Here is a 19,757-nt window from a genome sequence, read left to right on the forward strand (position 1 = left end):
GTGGAACAATGGTGACAAGGCTGATGGCTTCAGGATCAAGCAAATGAACTCTTAGATTGACAGGGAGGTTTTCCGGCGTTGGGTTTCCTGGGAGAGCTATTTGCTTTTATTCCCAATGAACCTGGCCACCTGCCTCTGCAAATGTTTCTCTCAGATAAAGAAAATAAGTTCATTGTGCAACCTGCTGGAAGATCTCCTGACCAGAGAACCGTACACGGTTGGAACTGGGATGAGCATATAATTCCCTACCCAACCAAGACGCTTGGGAAAGGAAAAGGGGCTCCTTGAATGATGGAACTTCAAAACAGGTGTGCACATGGATCTTTTCGGGCAAACCTGGTCACCCTAGCAAGAAGGGAGGGTTCAAAGTTGCCCCAGCTTTCCGTTTTGCAGAGGCGCTAAGGATTCTCTCTTCACAGGCAGTATGGGAGTGCAAACCCTGGCACCTCTCTCGCTCCTGGGCCACTTTGATATCAACATTTACTGCCATACTCCATCCATTCTGCACATGAAATGTCCCACCACTATCCCTCTGTGGTGGCTGCTCTTTCCCACTCACTGAAGCGCCCCACCCCCACCCCCCAGGAAGGGGCAGTTCAAAACGAGAGGCAGCACCCCAGAGCTCCTCGGAAACGCTGCAGCTTGGGGGTCCTGGATCAGAAATTTTACATTTTAGCAAGATACTCATTTGGTTAACACGCACATTAAAGCTTGAGGGAAAAAAAAAAGGGGGGGGGGAAGGAAAAAAAAAACTTCCGGACTTGGACCTACAGTAAGGAAAACATTTCACAACGAAACAAAAGTTTCTCGAGGCACTGCTTGCTATTTTATTTGAAACAAAACTGCGCTCACGCCTCAGATTTCGGCATCCGCTCGCGGGGGCCGCACTTGGGGGGCTGAACACACGATTCCGGGGCACCCGGGAACAATGCAAAGGGGGGTGTGCGGAGGGGGAGGATGCTTGGTGCGGGAGCTCGTGCAAAGCGTGCAGACTCGCCGTGTTCGGCTACTTTCTGAGACGCGTGCCCTTAGTCACGCGGGGGGGCAAATGCTCGGAGCCAGCAACTCCTGAGGGCGGCGGGGGCAGCTGAAAGTTTGCCAAAGCCCTCGGAGGGGCCGGTCTCAGGGACGTGATTGGCAGGCAGGAGAGAGAGCGAGGGCTGAAAGCCGAGCGGAGGGAGAAGGCTCTCGGGCGGCGAGAGGTCCTGCCCAGCTGTTGGCGAGGAGTTTCCTGTTTCCCCCGCGGCGCCCGGGCGAAGTTGAGTGAGTCACTCGCGCGCACCGACCGACGACACCCCCGCGCGCGCACTCGCCGGGGGCAGGAGCCGGCCTCCTGCGCAGCTCCCCTCGGCCGCCGGGGGCCTCCCCGCGCCCTGCCGGCCTCCAGGCCCCCTCCCGGCTGGCGAGCGGCGCCGCATCTGGCCCGCGCATCTGCCCGGCCGGCCGGCGCAGGGTCCCGAGAGGGCGCGGCGCGGGGGCGCAGCCGGGGCTCCGGGAGGCGCCGTCCGCTGCGCTCCGGGCTCGGTCTATGACGAGCGGCGGGGGCTGCCATGGGTCGGGGGCTGCTCCGGGGCCTGTGGCCGCTGCACATCGTCCTGTGGACGCGCATCGCCAGCACGATCCCGCCGCACGTTCTGAAGTCCGGTGAGTGCCCCCCCCCCTCGCCCCAGGCGGGCTCGGCGGGGCGCCGGGGGTCCCCGCTGCGCTTGACAGGCGGCCCCGGGCGCCCGGCGCTCGGGCGGAAACGGGAAAGTTCCCTCGGCGGCACCCACGCAGCCCGGCTCCCCGAGGGGCGCCGGGGTGTGCGTTTCTCTTTCATAAGAGGACGAAAGTTCGAGGGGAAGGGGGCGCGGGGCACGTCGGGCCCCCTTTGTGCGGGCAGGAAAGGCGTTGCGCCGGCCGCGTCCGAGGCGCGCCCCCACCCCCGGAAAGGGAAGTTTGAGAAGTTGCTTGGGCATCCGAAGGAGGCAGGGGAGCCGCGCGGCCCGGAGCCGAGGCCGCCGAGCAGCCAGAGCAGCTGGCGCACCTGGGGTCGCCGCGGCCCGGGCCGAAGCCGCGCGCCCACCCGGGTCTGGCCGAGCCACCCCCTTCAGTGGCCAGCGAGTCCAGCCTTCGCTCGGGGGAGGCGCCGCACGTCGCCCCAGGCCGGCTTCTCGGCCCGCAGTCACTGTCTGCAAGTTTCAAGGAAAGAAACAATTTCCCAAGGAAAGCTCTCTGGCCCCGCCGATGGCTGGGCGTGGACGGGGAGGGGAGCAGGGATGGTCAGGTGGAAGGCGGAGAATTAGGAACTCAGTGCCTACTAGGTGCTGGGTGCTGGAGATGGGGCCTGGAGCAAGACAGCCCTGCCTTCCCTGAGTTGATGGGTTCTGGAAAGGTTCGATTCCTGACCGTCCGTACGCTTCCTAGAGGTTTCTGAAGGTGAAAAATGCAGGAATTGAGTTCTTACTGACTTGCTGCGGAAAGTGCGGAACCCCCGGGACCTTAACAGTTAAAGTTTTTGCAGCTGTGATTCCGACAACTGAGTGTCTGCAGCTGGGGTCAAGGTGAACTGAGTATTTGGACCTTTCAAGGCCTCAGTTCCTTCATCTGTAAAATGGTTACGTTGGGATAGTTTTACATCCCTTTCATTGGTAGCGCTTGTCGCTGCCTCTCCCCTTCGGTGATTTGGAGATGGCTTGTGTAGGTAGATTTGGGACGAAGTATAGAGGATCTCACAGGCCACGTCACCTTCAGGTACTTGCTTGTTTTTCCCAAGGGGCCACAGGCAGACTTGACCTTTATGTTTGTCCAGAAGAGAGGAGCACCGGGTTCTACATGGTACCTTTCAGAGGATTTGAAGTGGGCTGAGAACTTTTTAAAATGATGCTTCATACGGAACGTGGCATGGAGATGGGAGTTTTCAGTGGAATAAGGCAGAAGAACTGTTGTAAACATAACGTCCTAACGCGCATTTGAGTTTAATAAGATCCTAGTATTTCATTCTTGGATGTTTTCCTACGTCGCAGCACCACAATGTTCAACTGTCTCTGATTATATTCCAGACACTTAAAAACTGAACTGTAGGGTTGCCTGGGTGGCGCAGTCGGTTAAGCGTCCGACTTCAGCCAGGTCACGATCTCGCGGTCGGTGGGTTCGAGCCCCGCGTCAGGCTCTGGGCTGATGGCTCGGAGCCTGGAGCCTGTTTCCGATTCTGTGTCTCCCTCTCTCTCTGCCTCTCCCCCGTTCATGCTCTGTCTCTCTCTGTCCCAAAAATAAATAAAAACGTTGAAAAAAAAATTTAAAAAAAAAACTGAACTGTATTTTGCTAGTAAAGATTTGAAACAGCACCCTTCATTTTCCGAGTACGTTGAAAGTCATTAAAACTCTTCGTTTCAGATTACGAAAGAAGGAAAACAGCAGGCCCTGATTTCGTTAGGTTTTGTTTACGAGGATAAGATTTATGAATTTTCCAATTCCAGACTCAGTACTTCATGAGTCCGTTTCATTTCATCTGTATACACATTTTTAAACAATTAGCTTAAGAGCCTAGTGGCTTTTCATTCGGGCTTTTGAACAGTTTTGCAAAACCCACAGGTTTCGTATTCTGATGGAATTAAAGTTTCCGAATTTGAACTAAGGAATCACTTTGAATCTGGATTCATTTGAAATTAAACTTTCAAGGACAGGTGAAGGTTGAAGGTAGCTATAATGAAAACAAGAAACCTGCCTTCCACTTGCGTTTTAATTTTCCGTGTAAGTAAACGGTTTCAGGATTTTTCTAAAATAACGGGTAAACTGTCCAGGCTTTTTCAGAGCATCTTAATGTGTGATAAGATGGGAGGAAGTGAGATTGTTTACCGTGTCTTGTTAGGTCACCTAAGTAAGTCCCATCTTCTGTGTGGCAGACTGGTAAGTGGGAAAAGGATTTCAGTGTAAGAACAAACTTCTCGGGGCGCTGGGTGGCGCAGTCGGTTAAGCGGCCGACTTCAGCCAGGTCACGATCTCGCGGTCCGGGAGTTCGAGCTCCGCGTCGGGCTCTGGGCTGACGGCTCGGAGCCTGGAGCCTGTTTCCGATTCTGTGTCTCCCTCTCTCTCTGCCCCTCCCCCGTTCATGCTCTGTCTCTCTCTGTCCCAAAAATAAATAAAAAAAAAAAAAAACGTTAAAAAAAAAAAGAACAAACTTCTCGAAGAAATGCTCTTAAATCCTTTTTTGTTTGTTTGTTTGTTTGTTTGTTTCGTAGACCCACTCTTTCCGAATGCCCCGAATTAAGTAATTACTCTTTAGGGGAAAATCTTACACGTCAAAAAACTCTTCAGATCTGAAAAATGCCACTTGTGCTTTTCAAATCCCTAACAAGAGATTTCTGTGGCGGTCTCAGTGTTGGTAAAAGTGTCACACAGATAAACTTCTTTCCTAAAATCATGTTATGTTCTTACTTTGTCAAGGTCAGGGACTAGAGATTGCTAGGCCCGGAATTTGATCTTTGGTCCTATTGCTTTTCAGAAAACACATTTATACCCCTAGGCCACTTCCTTTAATAACAGCTTACTTTTCACCAGTTACGGTTTATACAAAAAACTCATCATAGTTTGGATTTATTGCCTTTTATCAAGGTAGCACCCCATGGTGATGAGTCCTCATTACAGTTTGTGTAGCTACCATAACTGCTACAAGGTTTCCATTTTTTTTTTTTTTTTAATGTTTCTTTATTCTTGAGAGAGAGAGAGAGAGAGAGAGAGAGAGAGAGAGACAGAGTGTGAGCGGGGAAGGGACAGAGAGAGAGAGAAGGAGACACAGAATCCAAAGCAGGCTCCAGGATCTGAGCCGTCCGCACAGAGCCCAACACGGGGTTCGAACCCATGAGCTGTGAGATCATGACCTGGGCCGAAGTCAAATGCTTAACTGACTGAGCCACCCAGGTGCCGCACATGGTTTCCATTTTAATTTACCAATCCTTAGTTATCAATGCCACTTTAAAATTTTTTCTTTATTTTTTTTAACCCTAATTTTCCAATTAAGAATGATACCTCATTGGGGCCATTGTAAAAAGTGGCCAGGACTCATTCTGCCTTCTCAGTATTTATGGAGTATATTCTTGTGCCAGGCTCAGACCTGAGGACACTGTCCTGAATAAATAAGATGAGACTTGGTCTTTGCTCTCATTGAGCTTAACGTTTGGGAGGGTGTGAAAGGCCTCGTGCAAGAACGTTTGGGAGGGTGTGAAAGGCCTCGTGCAAGGACTTTGAAAGGCCTCCATAAACAAGGACACATGTTTTAACCCTGTGCACTTGGAGGCGTTAATGAACCCTGGTGGTTTATTTCCTAGACCCCTCTTTCAAAAGCCCGTTTGCTTGTTGAATGCTCTTATAGGAGTGCCTGTTGAATGTTTGTTTTTTTTTTTTCTCCGTCCCTCTGAACATCTTTTCTTTCCATTGATCTGTCCTTTTCTATACCTGCCATGTTGTAGGTCCCCACTTGGGCACCCTGGTTCCCCACTCTGGAGCCATTGTGGTAGACCCAATGTGCCCATCCAGTCTTTCTTTTGAGGACAGGCTTAGAGATACAAGCTTTGGAATCGAGGCCTCCTGGGTTCCAGAACCGCCTCCTGCTTACTGGCTGTGTCGCCTGATGTAGAAACCTTCCTCTCTCATCCTCAGTGCCCTCCCCCATTTGTAAAATGGGGATTATGGAGCCATGGTAAAGATGAAATGAAATCAAGCTTTGAAGTGCTGAACACAGTGCCCACAGCATAGTAAATGCTCAATAAATAGCAGCTTTCATTATTATTATTAAGTCCTCAATCAGGCCTCACAAGATGCTCCATGATCTGGTTGTCCTTTGATTCTGAGACTTTGCATCCCACCAAGTGTCACATTTTCCCAGTGTACCCCTGTCATCCTGTATACACACACCCTGAATAGTTTAGCCCTTTTAGTTAGTGTCTTTGTTCAAGCTGCTCTCTGCTCACACCTCCTGCTCCCTGAATAACTTTCCCTTGTCTTTAAGACTGCACTCAAGGGGCCCCTGGGTGGCTCAGTCGGTTGAGCGTCCGACTTGGGCTCTGGTCATGATCTCACAGTCTGTGGGTTTGAGCCCCACGTCTGGCTCTGTGCTGACAGCTCAGAGCCTGGAGCCTGTTTCAGATTCTGTGTCTCCCTCTTTCTCTGACCCTCCCCTGTTCATGCTGTCTCTCTGTCTCAAAAATAAATAAACGTTAAAAAAAAAAAAAAAGACTGCCCTCAAGTGTAGAGGTACCTGGGTGGCTCAGTCAGTTAGGCGTCTGTCTGACTCTTGACTTCTGCTCAAGGCCTGATCCCAGGGTCGTGGGGTCAAGTCCCGTGTTGGGCTCTGTCTGCTGGCACAGAGTTTGCTTGGGATTCTCTCTCCCTTTCTCTCTGCCCCTTGCTCATGCTCTCCCCCCGCCCCTCAAAATAAATAAACTTAAAAAAAACAACAACACTTTGCTCAAATGTCATCTGCCTAAAGAAACCTCAACCTCAGGTTGAGCTAAGACCTTAGCACCCAGGAAATGTTGAGCTGAGCTGCTGGTACAATCCAGGCCAAGCATTTTAACAACCAGGCAATCACTATGTATTGGGAGTTTGTCTGAATGCTAAGATCTTACTTTTGGTTAGAATGGTTTTGGCTCCGGGGTGCCTAGGTGGCTCAGTTGGTTGAGCTTCTGACGTCGGCTGAGGTCAGAGTTTGTGAGTTTGGTTCATGAGTTCAAGCCCCACATCGGGCTGTCTGCTGTCAGCACAGAACCCACTTTAGATCCTCTATACCCCCCCCCCTCTGCCCCTCCCCTGCTTTCTCGGTCTCTCTCAAAAATAAATAAACAGTTAAAAACGAAAGGAATCGTTTTGGCTCTGATCTAAGTGGGCAGTATGGCTGTTTTTATCCTATGTCCTTGTTTCTTATTCTGGTGAGATATGGAATAAGAGGCTTCAACTTCTGACAAGGCATGATGGAAAGTTCTCATCCAGTCCCTTCAGCTATGCATTTTGAATTAGCATTAGGCATTCTAAGCCCTTCCAAAACATTAGGGTTTCCACCGAAGAAATTCTCCAGTAAACCCTGAATTCTCTCTCCTTTTTTTTTTTGTTCTAGAAGGTTGTCGAAAGGAGACTTTCCTTAAAAATGAAGTGCTGAAATCTAAATATAGCTTTTAAGTTTCTTTTTTCATCAGGGTTTTATGTTTTGGTTTATAAGCAGTGACGCAGAGTTGGTCTAAGGGCAGAGTGGCCCTTGAGCAGTCTCTCTCTGCTGCAGAGCTGTGTGGATGTTATTTAGGTCTGATGCAAACCACCAAAGCAGTTTAAAATAGGGTGCAGAGGAAACCTACTTCCTGGCTAGAGCATGGCATTATTTAGCCAATTTCCACATAAAAGCATAACTCCGCTACCTTGTTACCTTCCGCTCTTTGGGTCCTCACTTACAGCTTTGGCCGATTTAACGCATGATTCTCAGGGGAAGTGACTTAGCAGAGAAGCATTAGCAGTAAGAACACTCACCACGTGTTTTGTGCTACCTGTTTTCCGTGTAATGTTGTGTCCCGTCCCACCCCCCCCACCCCACCCCCGCCCTGCCCGTGTACTGTTGCTTCTGATCTGGGCACCGAGATCATTCTCCTTCCTTGCCTGGCATGTCAGGAGGGTTTAGAAGGCCGAGCGGGCACATTAGCTCATCTCAGGGAGAAGTGGGGAGAAGGGAAACCAGCATTTGAAAATCTGCTCGCAGCCGGCTGCTTGACATGGCTGATCTAATTTAATCTTCAGAAGAAGCCTGCTATCTTTATTTATAAATGGGGAAGATGGAGTCTGCTCAAGGTCACTCGAGGTTTGTGTGTGTGTGTATTCAAAGTTTGCCCGGCTTGCACTCTGCTAGGCTCTTTTACGTGGTGTATCTGTGAGTACAGAAGTTGAGATGGAAGTTCGGGAGGCGGTGAAGAGTCCCCGTGTTTCAGCAAGGGGAAACTGACCCTCTGATAGGATCAGTTCAGTGCTTCTGATTTCATGATTTGCTCTGCTTACGTGATCTGCCTCCTTCCTGATTCTCTTTGTACTACAGAAAATCAAGATAGGGCAGTCTCTTTGCAAGGAAACTCTACTCTTCTAGTCTGATCACAGAGGCCTTCATGTGACCCACGGTTTGACTGTTGGCGGCGATTGGACAAGCACCATCCAGGCCTAGCGTGTGGGCAAAAGGGGCCTCTGCCCAAATTCCAGGCACGTAGGGTCAGCCTCTGTGTACAGGCCGCAAATGACTGTTGGGGAGAGCAGAAGGAACAGACTTTATCAGGCATACCAAACGGGGAAGAGTCGACTGTTGAGGTCCACCCAATCCGAAGGCTTGCAGGTGGCTAAGATTCTTCTCCTCATGATCAGTTCCAGCCTTTTACTTGCTATGATCAGCTTTTTAGGTCTTGGCACTCAGCAGGAAGCAACTGCCTCCTTACATGTAGTCAACTCAGCATGGCTTGCTTAGGCTCTCATGGGTTCCCTAGCATCTTTGTTTTGTTTATGGGGCTGAAGCACAGCTCTTTAGGATGGCTTTAGCTGCAGACTAAGTGCCTATGACTAGTGAGGCTGTGAGTGGGAAAGACTGTCTGCTCTGAAAATATGCAGCTCGCTCACCCCCTCCCTCCCTCCTTCCCTCCCTCCCTCCTTCCCACCCTCCTTCCTCCCCTCCTCCCCCCACTTCTTTCCCTCCTTGCCTCCTCACCTCCTCCACTCTTTCTTTCTTTCTTTCTTTCTTTCTTTCTTTCTTTCTTTCTTTCTTTCTGATGAGATCTCCTCCCCCTCCCAGTTTATTTCAGCTCAGTTAAAATATAGGCCTAGTGTATGGGCAAAAGGGTCCTCTGCCCTTGGTTGTAGAGGGCACTACCTTTATTCTTCTCAAGTCAGACCCCTTGTCCATGGGGTGAGGAGACTCTGGGCCTCTGAATCCAAACTCCTCCCTCTTTTAGGTCACGTTTCAGGTACCTGGGAACCACAATTCTCTGTCCAGATGGCCCTGTTAGCTTTGACAGACTACAAAGACCTTTTGGTCCATTTTGGTGAGGGCCCATATAGCCACTAGTCTGTGCACCTGAGCGATGGCTAAGGGGCAGCTGTGTGTGTATGGGGTGTGTTCAGGGGAGTGTTACAGCTTTGTGTGTCTGTACATATCTTACAAGGTCCCTCTTGATGTAGGATGGAAGGGGCAGTGGAAAGAGGAAGCTATGTTGTTGGCCAGGCCCTGGACAATGTTTCCCCAAAATACCCAGTTCTAGGGAGGGATTTGAGTAGTTCAAGAGTTTTAAAATGATACTTGGTCCTGCAAAGTGTTATGAAGATATATTTTGTCAGTGGAAGTAGGACAAAACCTATTTTACTGAATAGTTTCTCAGCTTAATTTAGAACTTCCAGTATTTTGACCTGTGGTGTGTGGGCCTCTATTTGTCCTGGCCCTGGGTCTTCCAGTGCTGGGGAGGCATCTGGCCTCAAGAACATTCCTTTGCAGAGGTGTGGGGTACAAACTTAGTTTTTGTGGATTGTATTATATTTTCCCTGGAGAGACTGGTCATTCATGAAAAAAGCTAAGACTCTGTTTGTAATTATAACGTATTTTTGTGTGTGTGTGTGCAGTTCAGTTTCTCATAGTATTTTCTTGAAGGAAACTTTAGTTCTATTCATTTGACTTGTTCTGTGTGCTATTTCACGTCTACATTTTTTTTTTTAAAGATTTCCCAATGCCTAGTTGCATTTCCTCCATGTGTTGGGAACACTAGGGCAGGGTGAGACTTATCTAGATGTTTTCTTCCACTACTGTAAATATTTTTACATGAGTATCCATGGCCCTCTCAAGCCTCTGTAAGGAAAACAAGAACAGTAGAACAGTGCTAAGAAGGAAGAAGCCCTTCTGACCCTGTCAAAGGTATAGATTGCCCAAACTATGCATGTTGGGGAGCCGGGGAGTTGGCAGAACAAACAGGAACGTTTCGAAGGAGAATATGAAGTCTGGTACATACTTAGAGCATAGGCCACAGCAGGTCTTATCTAAGAAAGCTGTAAATCATTACAGAGAATTCACTGACTTGGGAAGAAACTCACTCGGTTGTTTGTGGATACGACTGGCCATCCGAAAACCCTGTGAAACTTTTCTACACAGGGATATCGAATTGGCCTCATGCTCCCTGTGAGTGAGGAAGTTCTCTCTTTCCAGGAAGCTTTATTCAGGAACCTTCATGAACAGGTTTCCCAATAATGTGTGTAGCTCGCTTCTTGAGATCTCGCTACTTCCTGGATCATGCTGAGCATCACATCTCTATTAGTTAACCTTCAAAAAAGTTTTTTAATGTTTATTTATTTTTGAGAGCGGAAGAGAGAGACAGAGCACGAGTTGGGGAAGAGCAGAGAGAGAGGAGATACAGAATATGAAGAAAGAAGCTCCAGACTCTGAGCTGTCAGCACAGAGCCCGATGCGGGGCTCAAACCCACAAACTGTGAGGTCCTGACCTGAGCCAAAGTGGGACGCTCAACCGACTGAGCCACCCAGGCGCCCCTCTATTAGTTAACCTTCAAAACAACTCTATGAGGTAGATTTTATAATGCTCATTGTAAGTCCTCCGGAGTTTGGGAAACTTAGCAAAGTCTGCCTGGGTAGCAAATGATTATGCTGGGATTGGAACCAAGATGGTTTGGTTTAGACCCCTGGCTTCCCAGTTGTTACATTACATACTATACGAAGGCGAGGCTGCCTAAATTGACATAAGTAGTTTCTCTACTGTAGTGGGGGGGGGGGCATAGAGGCTGAGAAAAATAATGATTATATCCAACATTTTTCTGACGCTTTAGTGTTTTTTTCATTTATTATCCCATTTAATCTCTTTAGCTAAATAAAATAGTGCTTGATTCATACGCCAAGTAATCAGACATCATGCCTGTCTTGTGACCTCAGTAGGAAAATGAAATATATACATCCATTGATGCATTGTGGAATATTTATGTCATCAAGGAGCAAAACCGGCCCTATATTTGGAAGGACTGGGGGGAATTCAAGGATGTGTAAGTATGTAGGGAATATATATGGTATGCCAAGGTGGGATGTAACTTGCAAGGCTTATCCTTGGTATAGGCCCATCTCTGGCTCTGGAAGGGGGACTGGCAATGTGGTTAGCGAGTGTCATCAAGTTGAAGAATATTTAAGAAATCTTGCGGTGCCCTAAATATCACAGCTCACGTATAAAAGAAACTTGATGGAGGTTTTCCCAAATTTAGAGGCAATTCAAATATTTATAGGACATCACTTAAAATGACTTACGAAGCTGAAATAAACTTTTTCCAAGCTATTAAACAATAAATTACAGGGGCGCCTGGGTGGCTCAGTCTGTTAAGTGTCCAACTCTTGGTTTCGGCTCAGGTCATGATCTTGTGGTTCATGAGTTCAAGCCCTGTGTCAGCCTCCGTACTGACAGTGCAGAGCCTGCTTGGAATTCTCTCTCTCTCTCTCTCTCTCTCTCTCTCTCTGTCCCTCCCCTGCTTTTGCTTTCCCTCTCTCTCTCTCTCTCAAAATAAATAAGTTTAAATATTTTTTAAAAAATTACAAATTCTGATCAACAGTTCTAGAGCAAAGATTGAGTTCTTTCTTTCTTTTTAATGTTTATTTGTGTGAGAGAGAAAGAGACAAAGCATGAGCAGGGAAGGAGTAGAGAGAGTGGGAGGCACAGAATCCGAAGCAGGCTCCAGCCTCTAAGCTGTCAGCACAGAGCCCGAGGCGGGGCTAAAACTCCTGAACCGTGAGATCATGACCTGAGCCAAAGGTCATGCTTAACCAACTGAGCCAGCCAGGCACCCCTGAATTACTTTTCTATTATCTCTATAGAGAATATTGTAAAATATCATTGGAAGAGGTGATCAAAGAATATGCAATCAAAAAAGGTAGCAAAAATATTTCAAAACATGTCAGTTAATAAAAACTGTTTTTTTTTTAAATTTCATGCTTGTGGTATTTGTAGCTTTTTAAAATCTGTAACTTGTAAGATGCCATTTTAAATCCTAAATATTTGCTTTCATACCTAAATTTCTATTTTTAATTTTTGTATTCTTTTCCTTAAAAAATGCCCTGAAATTTAAAAGCTTCACAAGATCCAACTCTATGCTTAATGGTAGGATTTGCTTTTTGGCCTAAAAAGTAAATAGAAGTGCCTCCTTCCCCACCCCCACCCCCATACAAACAGAGACTGAAGTCTGCATTGTTACATCACCAAACCCAAACTTCCCCCCACTCCACGCTTAGCTAAACCCTTCATCATTTCCCTAGTTTGGAGGCCCCATGCCAAGTAGAAAAGAAATTGTAAATATGTAATTATCACAGAACCTTGATCTTGAATGAAACCCAGATCTGACCGTTAGTTTGAGTGAAGATTCTGCCTGGGAGACAGCTGAGGAAGACTAAAGTGTGTTATGACAACCAAGGTGTCTGGGTGACTTGCCTAAGCCCCTCGGCCCCACTAGGTCTAATTTTTTTCTACATACACTGGCAAGAATTGGACGAGATGATATTTCCAGTTTTTTTCTGTTTTGAAATGTTTCATTTTGTAGCTTAGTGGAGGAAATCATTGAAACTGACTTAGAAAACATAATCCTTAACTAATCTAAGCAGAAAACTCAAAAGTCATGACAGGTCAGAACTGACAGATAAACATCCACTTGGAGTTTGTTGGAGATGACTACTCTTGAAAAAAGAAAAAGAAACCATAGTTATTTTGAAAATTTCTTGGTACAGGTGCCTGAGCATACACCCTGACTAAATAGCATGTTTACTTGAACCTAGCACTTCTTCCTTGCTGAAGAAAAGACTTACTTGGTTTTGGTGGTAATACCATTTCTCTTTGGTTAATTATGGCGTTCTCATTCCCCCTTTCCCCTGAATTGGTTACAATGTCTGGGAAGGCTTTTCCTGAGGAAGAGAATTATGAAATGCTTTGCTGTGTCTAGGAAAAGAACGTCCTAAAGGAGCTTCTATGGGTTTTTTGGGAAGAGAAAGGAAACTCGTCTGAATATATTTAGTCTTCTCCTGCCTTTCAAAGATTTCTCTACCACTTTTCTTAACATAGTCTCAGAAAAGACAGAATTTGCTACAGATTGGCAGATTGCAGACTGCTTTTTTTAGGCAGAAGAGTAGCTATGAGCCCCGTAATTGCATTTCTGTAGTGTCTGCAGACACCAGTTAGCACAAAAGAGGAATCTTCTAACTATTCCTTTGAATGACTATCTTATTACTACATCTCACTTTTATATGTTGTTCCCCAAAACCCATAGGATTGGGGGAAAATGTTGATAAAATTTGACCTCAAATATGTGAAAAGGAAAAAAAAAAAACCCACGGTCACATTGTGAAATCCCTTAAATCCTATTGTTGTAAAATACTTTCTAACAGTCTCAGCCCATCCTGAGCGCTCTCTTATTCTTATCATTTCTATTATAATTAATCATATAATTTTTATTGCCTCTTATCACCTGTTTATTTACTGCAAGGAGCCACAGGCCAACCAGTCTTTACCTTTTTTGCTATTTTCTGTTTTCCATCACCTCCATCAAGCCCTGCTTGTCCTAGTTGCTCACCCCTTCACGAACCTCATTTAACATCTACTTTTCATGTGTCATAATACAGGTTGAGGTTCAGATCTTGAGCTCAAGCATTCTGACACCAAAACATTGCTTTTACATCATCCCCTGATAACAGCAACTGAAGATGTTCTAATACCTGGCTACTCAACGGGTGGTCCAGAATCTGCATTTTAACAAGATCCCAGGGTGATTCATGTACATACTTGAGAAGTCCTGCTCCGGTAGCATTAAAGCATTTTGCACAGAGGAGTCAAAGGATCTACAGTGATTTGGGGAGATCAGATCAGACTTGCTTCTGCCACTGAGGAGGCGAAGGATTCCAGGGGAGTAGTAGCTCCTGGTTTTCGGAGGGTGTTTTGAGTCCTTCCTAGCTACAAGGCCCCCTTTAAACCATATGTAACTAATGCTCCCAGGCTAGCAGGCGTGAGTGCTCTGACAGCGCTTCAGGTCAATTACTGAGTCAGTTTCACCCTGTTTACCCAAAGCGTCTTCCATGGCTCTACCATTGACCAACAACCAAGATCCCAGGGATCCATTTCTCTGCTGAACTCATGGCATTTATCACGTTTACTCATTAGGCTTTTAATCACAGGCTACCTTGACATTTGTAGGCCTTAATTAAGAGCTATCATACCTTGGCATTTCTGAAAGTGGGTGGCACTGTGCTGTATATAAAGTATGTACCCAGTAAAGTAATGAATAAATGCCCGGTTTTTCGGGACATGGTTTTCCTCTTCAACATTAAAAAAAAAAAATTCTTTTGCCTTGAGAAACTTATTTGGTTGATGCTGAGTGAGAACTCACTAAATTTTTCTTGAATCCATCAACATTTATTTTAGATGTTCTAAGCACCACCATGGGCTTTTTCTGTGATTGGTGTCTGTATTTTATTTACCATAAGGCAGGTTTTTTTGCACCTTGGTTACTTTCATCTTTAAGAATTTTGGGTCACTAGCAGTTACAACAACAACCAATTCTCATACCTCTTCCTGATCTTATTTTTTTCAAATAACTTTATCTTCTGACTTTTTTCTTCTTCTTGACAATTTAACTGTATTTGGCAAAAACCAAAATAAACAAAAAACTAAAAAAACTTTCCATTGAAACTTGTATCTCATGTTGCTGCCTTTTATATCAAATGTCAACTTATTCAGCAGAATAACTGTAAATCTTAATACCTCAAATCTCTTAAGCAGATGTTTGTTTACAACAGGAACCTAATTACATGAAATGCATAACCATTTGTTTTCATATTTGCTCTTAAATCATGCTACCATAATGAAAATCTGAACTCTTACCTTCTGCCGTCGGTAAGAAGCTCAGTGGTTTCTGCCCATGGACACCCTCTGTCCCTTTTCTCTTTAATAAATATACATGGCCATCAGTTAAATCTTCTCCCCAGACTTCATTTTGAACAGGTGACCCCTGCTAGAAAGCCTTCCATGGATCTTCTCTGTCGATCTCGGGGATTGATTACATGGCCCTTGCTTTCTGTTTGAGGTCAGGCGCTGCATCAGTATCCTTGGTTCCTAAGACTCACTGATGGTTCCTAAGATTCACAGGATGGGTTTGATGATTGCGTGTGTGAATGAGGCCAGTCCTCTCCCCCATTTCCCCTTCTCCTCTCAAGCATGCTGTGGACCCTGGTTCCATTCAGACTGGGTCTCCTCACACATCCTTTTGCTTTTAGATTTTCTATGTTTGACTGTTCTGCTCCCCCACGTTTTCCCATTCTCTACCCATGTCCTACAACACCTCCACCATGCTGAAATAATGCCTGACCAAATGCCACTCCCTCTGTTGGGTTTTCAGTTTATTATCCCATCAGTTCTCCTTTCATTCTCCTCTTTGCAGCCTCTCTAACAGGCCTGGCTTCCACACTCAGGTGGCTTTGGTGGCCAAGCTACTCTTGGCTGTATTACGTGCCCCTTATTAGAATGAAAATTCTTTGAGGGAGAACCTTCTGTCTGATTTTTCCTGGCACTCAGTGTGTATTCTCACTGAAAGGTAGTTGCTGTTTAGAATTTATTACTTTTAAAGACCAGGGAAACTGCTTATAAATTCAAGATGGGATGGATAGATCTATATCTGTAATATTAACTATAGATATTTTTTATATAAATTTAAAGATTTTTTTCTAGACTGTTTACCCTTTCACCACCAAGCGTGTCATCAGTGGTCTTGTCATTTATTGCCACCTTGAGGGAACCTTGGGCTTGTGGGAAATTTTAAACCATCTGACGCGTGTAAGTTGCTCTTTGCAGTGGAGGATCCCCTGTCTTCGGTCTTTAGCTTCTGTGAACCTGGGGGAGCTGTAGTCTGTGGGTGTTATAGCCTGTTGTTTTTCCGTCCGTCACAGACCGCCTTTGGTTCATTTATCCTCTTGTGTGTGAATCTTTTGTAGAGGGCCCAACGTGTTGTGACTTATAGAAGCCAGAAAAAGTCATAAAGGAAATGATAATACTATCAGACTCAGGACAGGTTTTTTTGTTTTATTTATTTATTTATTTATTTATTTATTTATTTATTTATTTATTTATTTTTGCCACTCCTGCCTTTCATTTTTATGAATTGTGGGTTATCTCCTGCCATTGGGATAGTTGGGGAAGGGACAGTTGAATGAAGGAGTCTTAGTGCAATGGAGAGTGTCCGAAAACACCCTTCCACCTGCCCAAGGGAGGACATCCCATATTGCAAAGATGACTCCTGGCTGCACCTTCTGGAAAGGTCTGTAGACATGGCCCCTAGCTCTCTTCCAGCTGGATTGTCACCCATAGACCCCCCCTCCTCCAGGGAAATTTTGGAGCTACCCATGAGTTCATAACATTAGGCATGGCTAGCAATGCCCTTTCTGTTCTATCTAGGGAGAAAGGGAGATGAAATCAGAATTTTATGTCTTAATATTCCATCGCACTTACAGGAAATGGTTTTAATTTGATGGATGTTGGTTAGCTTTCAAAACTGCTGAAAATCTTTTATCTTTCAAGATTTTGACGATGAAGTTGGTGAGGATGTTTGTGGCAATTATATAATCGGTTATGCAGCACTGTGCAAAGCATTTTGTCAAACTCAGAGCGTCTCCTGTTACCAGTTTATTAATGAAATACTTATCTTCAGGGCCAAGGAAGGAATCTAGTTTCCTAATAGTTTCATATTTACTTGTTGGATAACTGTTGGAGCTACAGTTAACTCTGTTAGGAGCTCACTGGCTTTGTTACTCCTCAAGGTATAACTCCTCTTAAAAGCAATTGACTAAATGTTAGATGCCTCTGTTAGTCATCTTCTGCTAATCAAAACAGTTTTCTTCTTCTCTCTCTCTTTTCATAGAGAGTTCTGTAATTCATCTTTAAGTTCTGGGAAGGGAATCTTGACCGGTGAGCTCTGATACAAAGTACTGTTTTGATTACAATCAGTACTTTAATAAAATGTATGTGAAAGTGAGTTACGGTGAGCATTTAATAATGTATATAATTGTCAAATCACTGTATTGTACACCTGAAACTAATACAATATTGTATGTTGGGTATACGTCAGTTAATAATAATAATAATAATAATAATAATAATAATAAAGGAGTATTTAAAGGGAGCCCCTGAATGTCTGATTGATCCTGTGTCCCTGATCTTAAATCTACTTCCCTTGTTACACAAAGTGACCACAGAGCCCACCTTGGCACTCGTGCTCTCTGAATTGAAGTGTCTTTGAAGTTAGGGGAAAATGAAGGGATCAGAGTGAGCAGCTGATGATTGTGCTGGTTGAAAGCCACTCGTGTGCCCTTTATCAGCAGTGACCAGGGCTGCAGTAGAACGTCCTGATCGTAGTGAACATTTCTGCCCACAGCCCTCCCTGGTGCATATCTCTTGGGAACACGGAAAATGTCTTTTGTTGTTCAAATAGCTGTTAAATGAAGATGAAAAGCACAACAAACATCGTAAAAATAGTCATTTGCCGGCTTGTCCAGGCAGATACAAAACTAGTGTCAGGAAAACAGAAACGAGCAGTGATTTGAATAACTTTATGAGTTCTGAGACTTATGGGGGAAAGAGTACCAGTGGGGAAAAGAGTCTAGTCCGATAACTTTGAAGAAAACATATTGACCATGTCTGGTTATAACAATTTTTAAATAATCCCTTATGTTAATAGAGTGCTTTATTATCTGTAAAAGAGTTTCACCTGGATATCATATTTCATTTTGGAAACGACCCTCTGAGTGGGTATAATTACCCTGTTTTACCAATAATATGGAAATGGAAGCCCAGAAAGATGAAACCATCTAAGGCATTGTAAAGCATCACAAGTGTGTGTTTTTGTCATTTTACCATCTTTTAGTCATCGTACCCCTGGCTGCTTAATTTCTAAGAAAATGTGAGACAAACGCTATGGTCCTGTCATGTTTTTATATTTCAGTAGCCAAATTGAGGAAGACGGGATCGTAGGATTGACCTCAGAAGCCTTGTTCTTTGCTTCAAAAATTGGAAACCATATTTGGGACTGGCGAATACCCTCCTTCAAGATACACTTCTTTGAGGGTTTTGTCACCGGTCTTCCTAGAGCTGAAGCTGTATAATGAGTTATTTTTCTCGTTCTCCTTTTCTTGTAGGGCAGTTTTTCTCTTAAACACCATGCGGTCTGCCTTCCCGAGGGTTATATCACCATTGCCAGTAGGCACATGTCGCCATTTATAAAAGACTATGGCTTTGCCACAGTCTTGTAGCTGTGCTCGTCTTCAGAGTTTCGGGATGCTTCCCATAATCACACAGGAAGGGTGTGTCTTCACCATATAGGCATAGAGGTCAAGTATTGTCCTTGGCTTCCTTTCCCAGAACTTCTTAGAGATGAATGTCTGAGTAAAGATACGGAGAAGAACAAGGTTGTTTTGACTGGCAGAACACAAGAAACACAGGCATCCAGTATTACTGGAAATCCTAAATTACTTTTGTACCCTAAAACCAAGAGCACACTGTATACACTGTATGTGAGCCAACTTGACAATAAACTATTTAAAGAAATAAATACATAAATAAAAGGAAAAAAAAAGAAATTACTTTTGTATACAGTAGCTTCTGTCTTGAGGAGTAGCAAAGCCGACTTATTTGACTGACATTTTCAAAGGATATGGTAAAGAATGACCTTGATTGGCAGAAACTGCACTCAGCTTGTGAGCTACACAAAGCTAACGGACACTCCTGCTTGCCTGCAGTTTGTTCTAGAAATGTCATTTCCCCCACAACATAAAAAGAGAAGTTGAGTCATGATGTCGTTTTACTTAATTTTGGTTAAGGAAACAAATCAAATCAGCTCCCACACTATAGTATGGACTTCTTTCTCTTCTTTTCTACCATTCTTCTTCTTTTTTTTTTTTTTTTCCAGTGGACTTGGGACGAAGGATTATTCTGATCTTTCCATCTCTGGGAAAATTTCCTAGAAAAGATGATCTTCCTTAAGTAATGACTGGGTTCATGAATTTATATTAGAATCAGATCTTCTTCAAATTAGAATGGATTTCAGTGTTACTTTTCATGTACTTCTTGTTTAAAAGGGATTTCATGGTAGATCTTCTAGAATACTACCTATTATATAATCCTTTTAAAAATGGTAATTTGTGCATACCGATTCCTGTTAAGGCAAATGTAACTGTATTTAGAAGAATATTCAAATTGTGAACATCTCAGAGGTGATCCTTCTTCAGATCTGGTAAGATAGTACTCAGTATATATCTGTTAAATGGAATAAGAAAGAAAATATACCACAGAGACAAGGAAGAGAAGTTAAGCTGTAGGACTATATTGACTTAAAACTTATTTTTTTGTGTGTTCTATCTATTTAGCTTTGTGATTATCTGAAGGAAAAACGTGTCCACAACCGCGAACTCTGATCTAGAAGCTATTTATCTTATTAACTCCTTTGGTAGTGCATCTGAAAGGAGATAACACTTTCTTTTTTTTTTTTTTTTTTTCAACGTTTATTTATTTTTGGGACAGAGAGAGACAGAGCATGAACGGGGGAGGGGCAGACAGAGAGGGAGACACAGAATCGGAAACAGGCTCCAGGCTCTGAGCCATCAGCCCAGAGCCCGACGCGGGGCTCGAACTCATGGACTGCGAGATCGTGACCTGGCTGAAGTCGGACAGTTAACCGACTGCGCCACCCAGGCGCCCCGAGAT

At 44.8% G+C, this 19,757-nt stretch overlaps 1 protein-coding gene across 2 annotated transcripts in view; it reads left to right on the forward strand.

The window, feature by feature from the left end:
* Positions 1-1,152: 1,152 nt before the first annotated feature.
* TGFBR2 (transforming growth factor beta receptor 2) overlaps positions 1,153-19,757 on the forward strand; it is a 91,491-nt gene continuing 72,886 nt past the window's right edge. The window contains exon 1 of one of the 2 annotated variants that reach the window (XM_043595600.1): positions 1,153-1,644. In XM_043595600.1, the coding sequence (XP_043451535.1) occupies positions 1,551-1,644 (94 nt within the window). In that variant the 5' untranslated portion in view covers positions 1,153-1,550. The remainder of the gene's footprint in view (positions 1,645-19,757) is intronic. The other variant, XM_043595599.1, reaches the window with a different exon arrangement.

Source organism: Prionailurus bengalensis, chromosome C2 (assembly GCF_016509475.1).
Source record: "Prionailurus bengalensis isolate Pbe53 chromosome C2, Fcat_Pben_1.1_paternal_pri, whole genome shotgun sequence".
NCBI classification, from domain to species: Eukaryota; Metazoa; Chordata; class Mammalia; order Carnivora; family Felidae; genus Prionailurus; species Prionailurus bengalensis.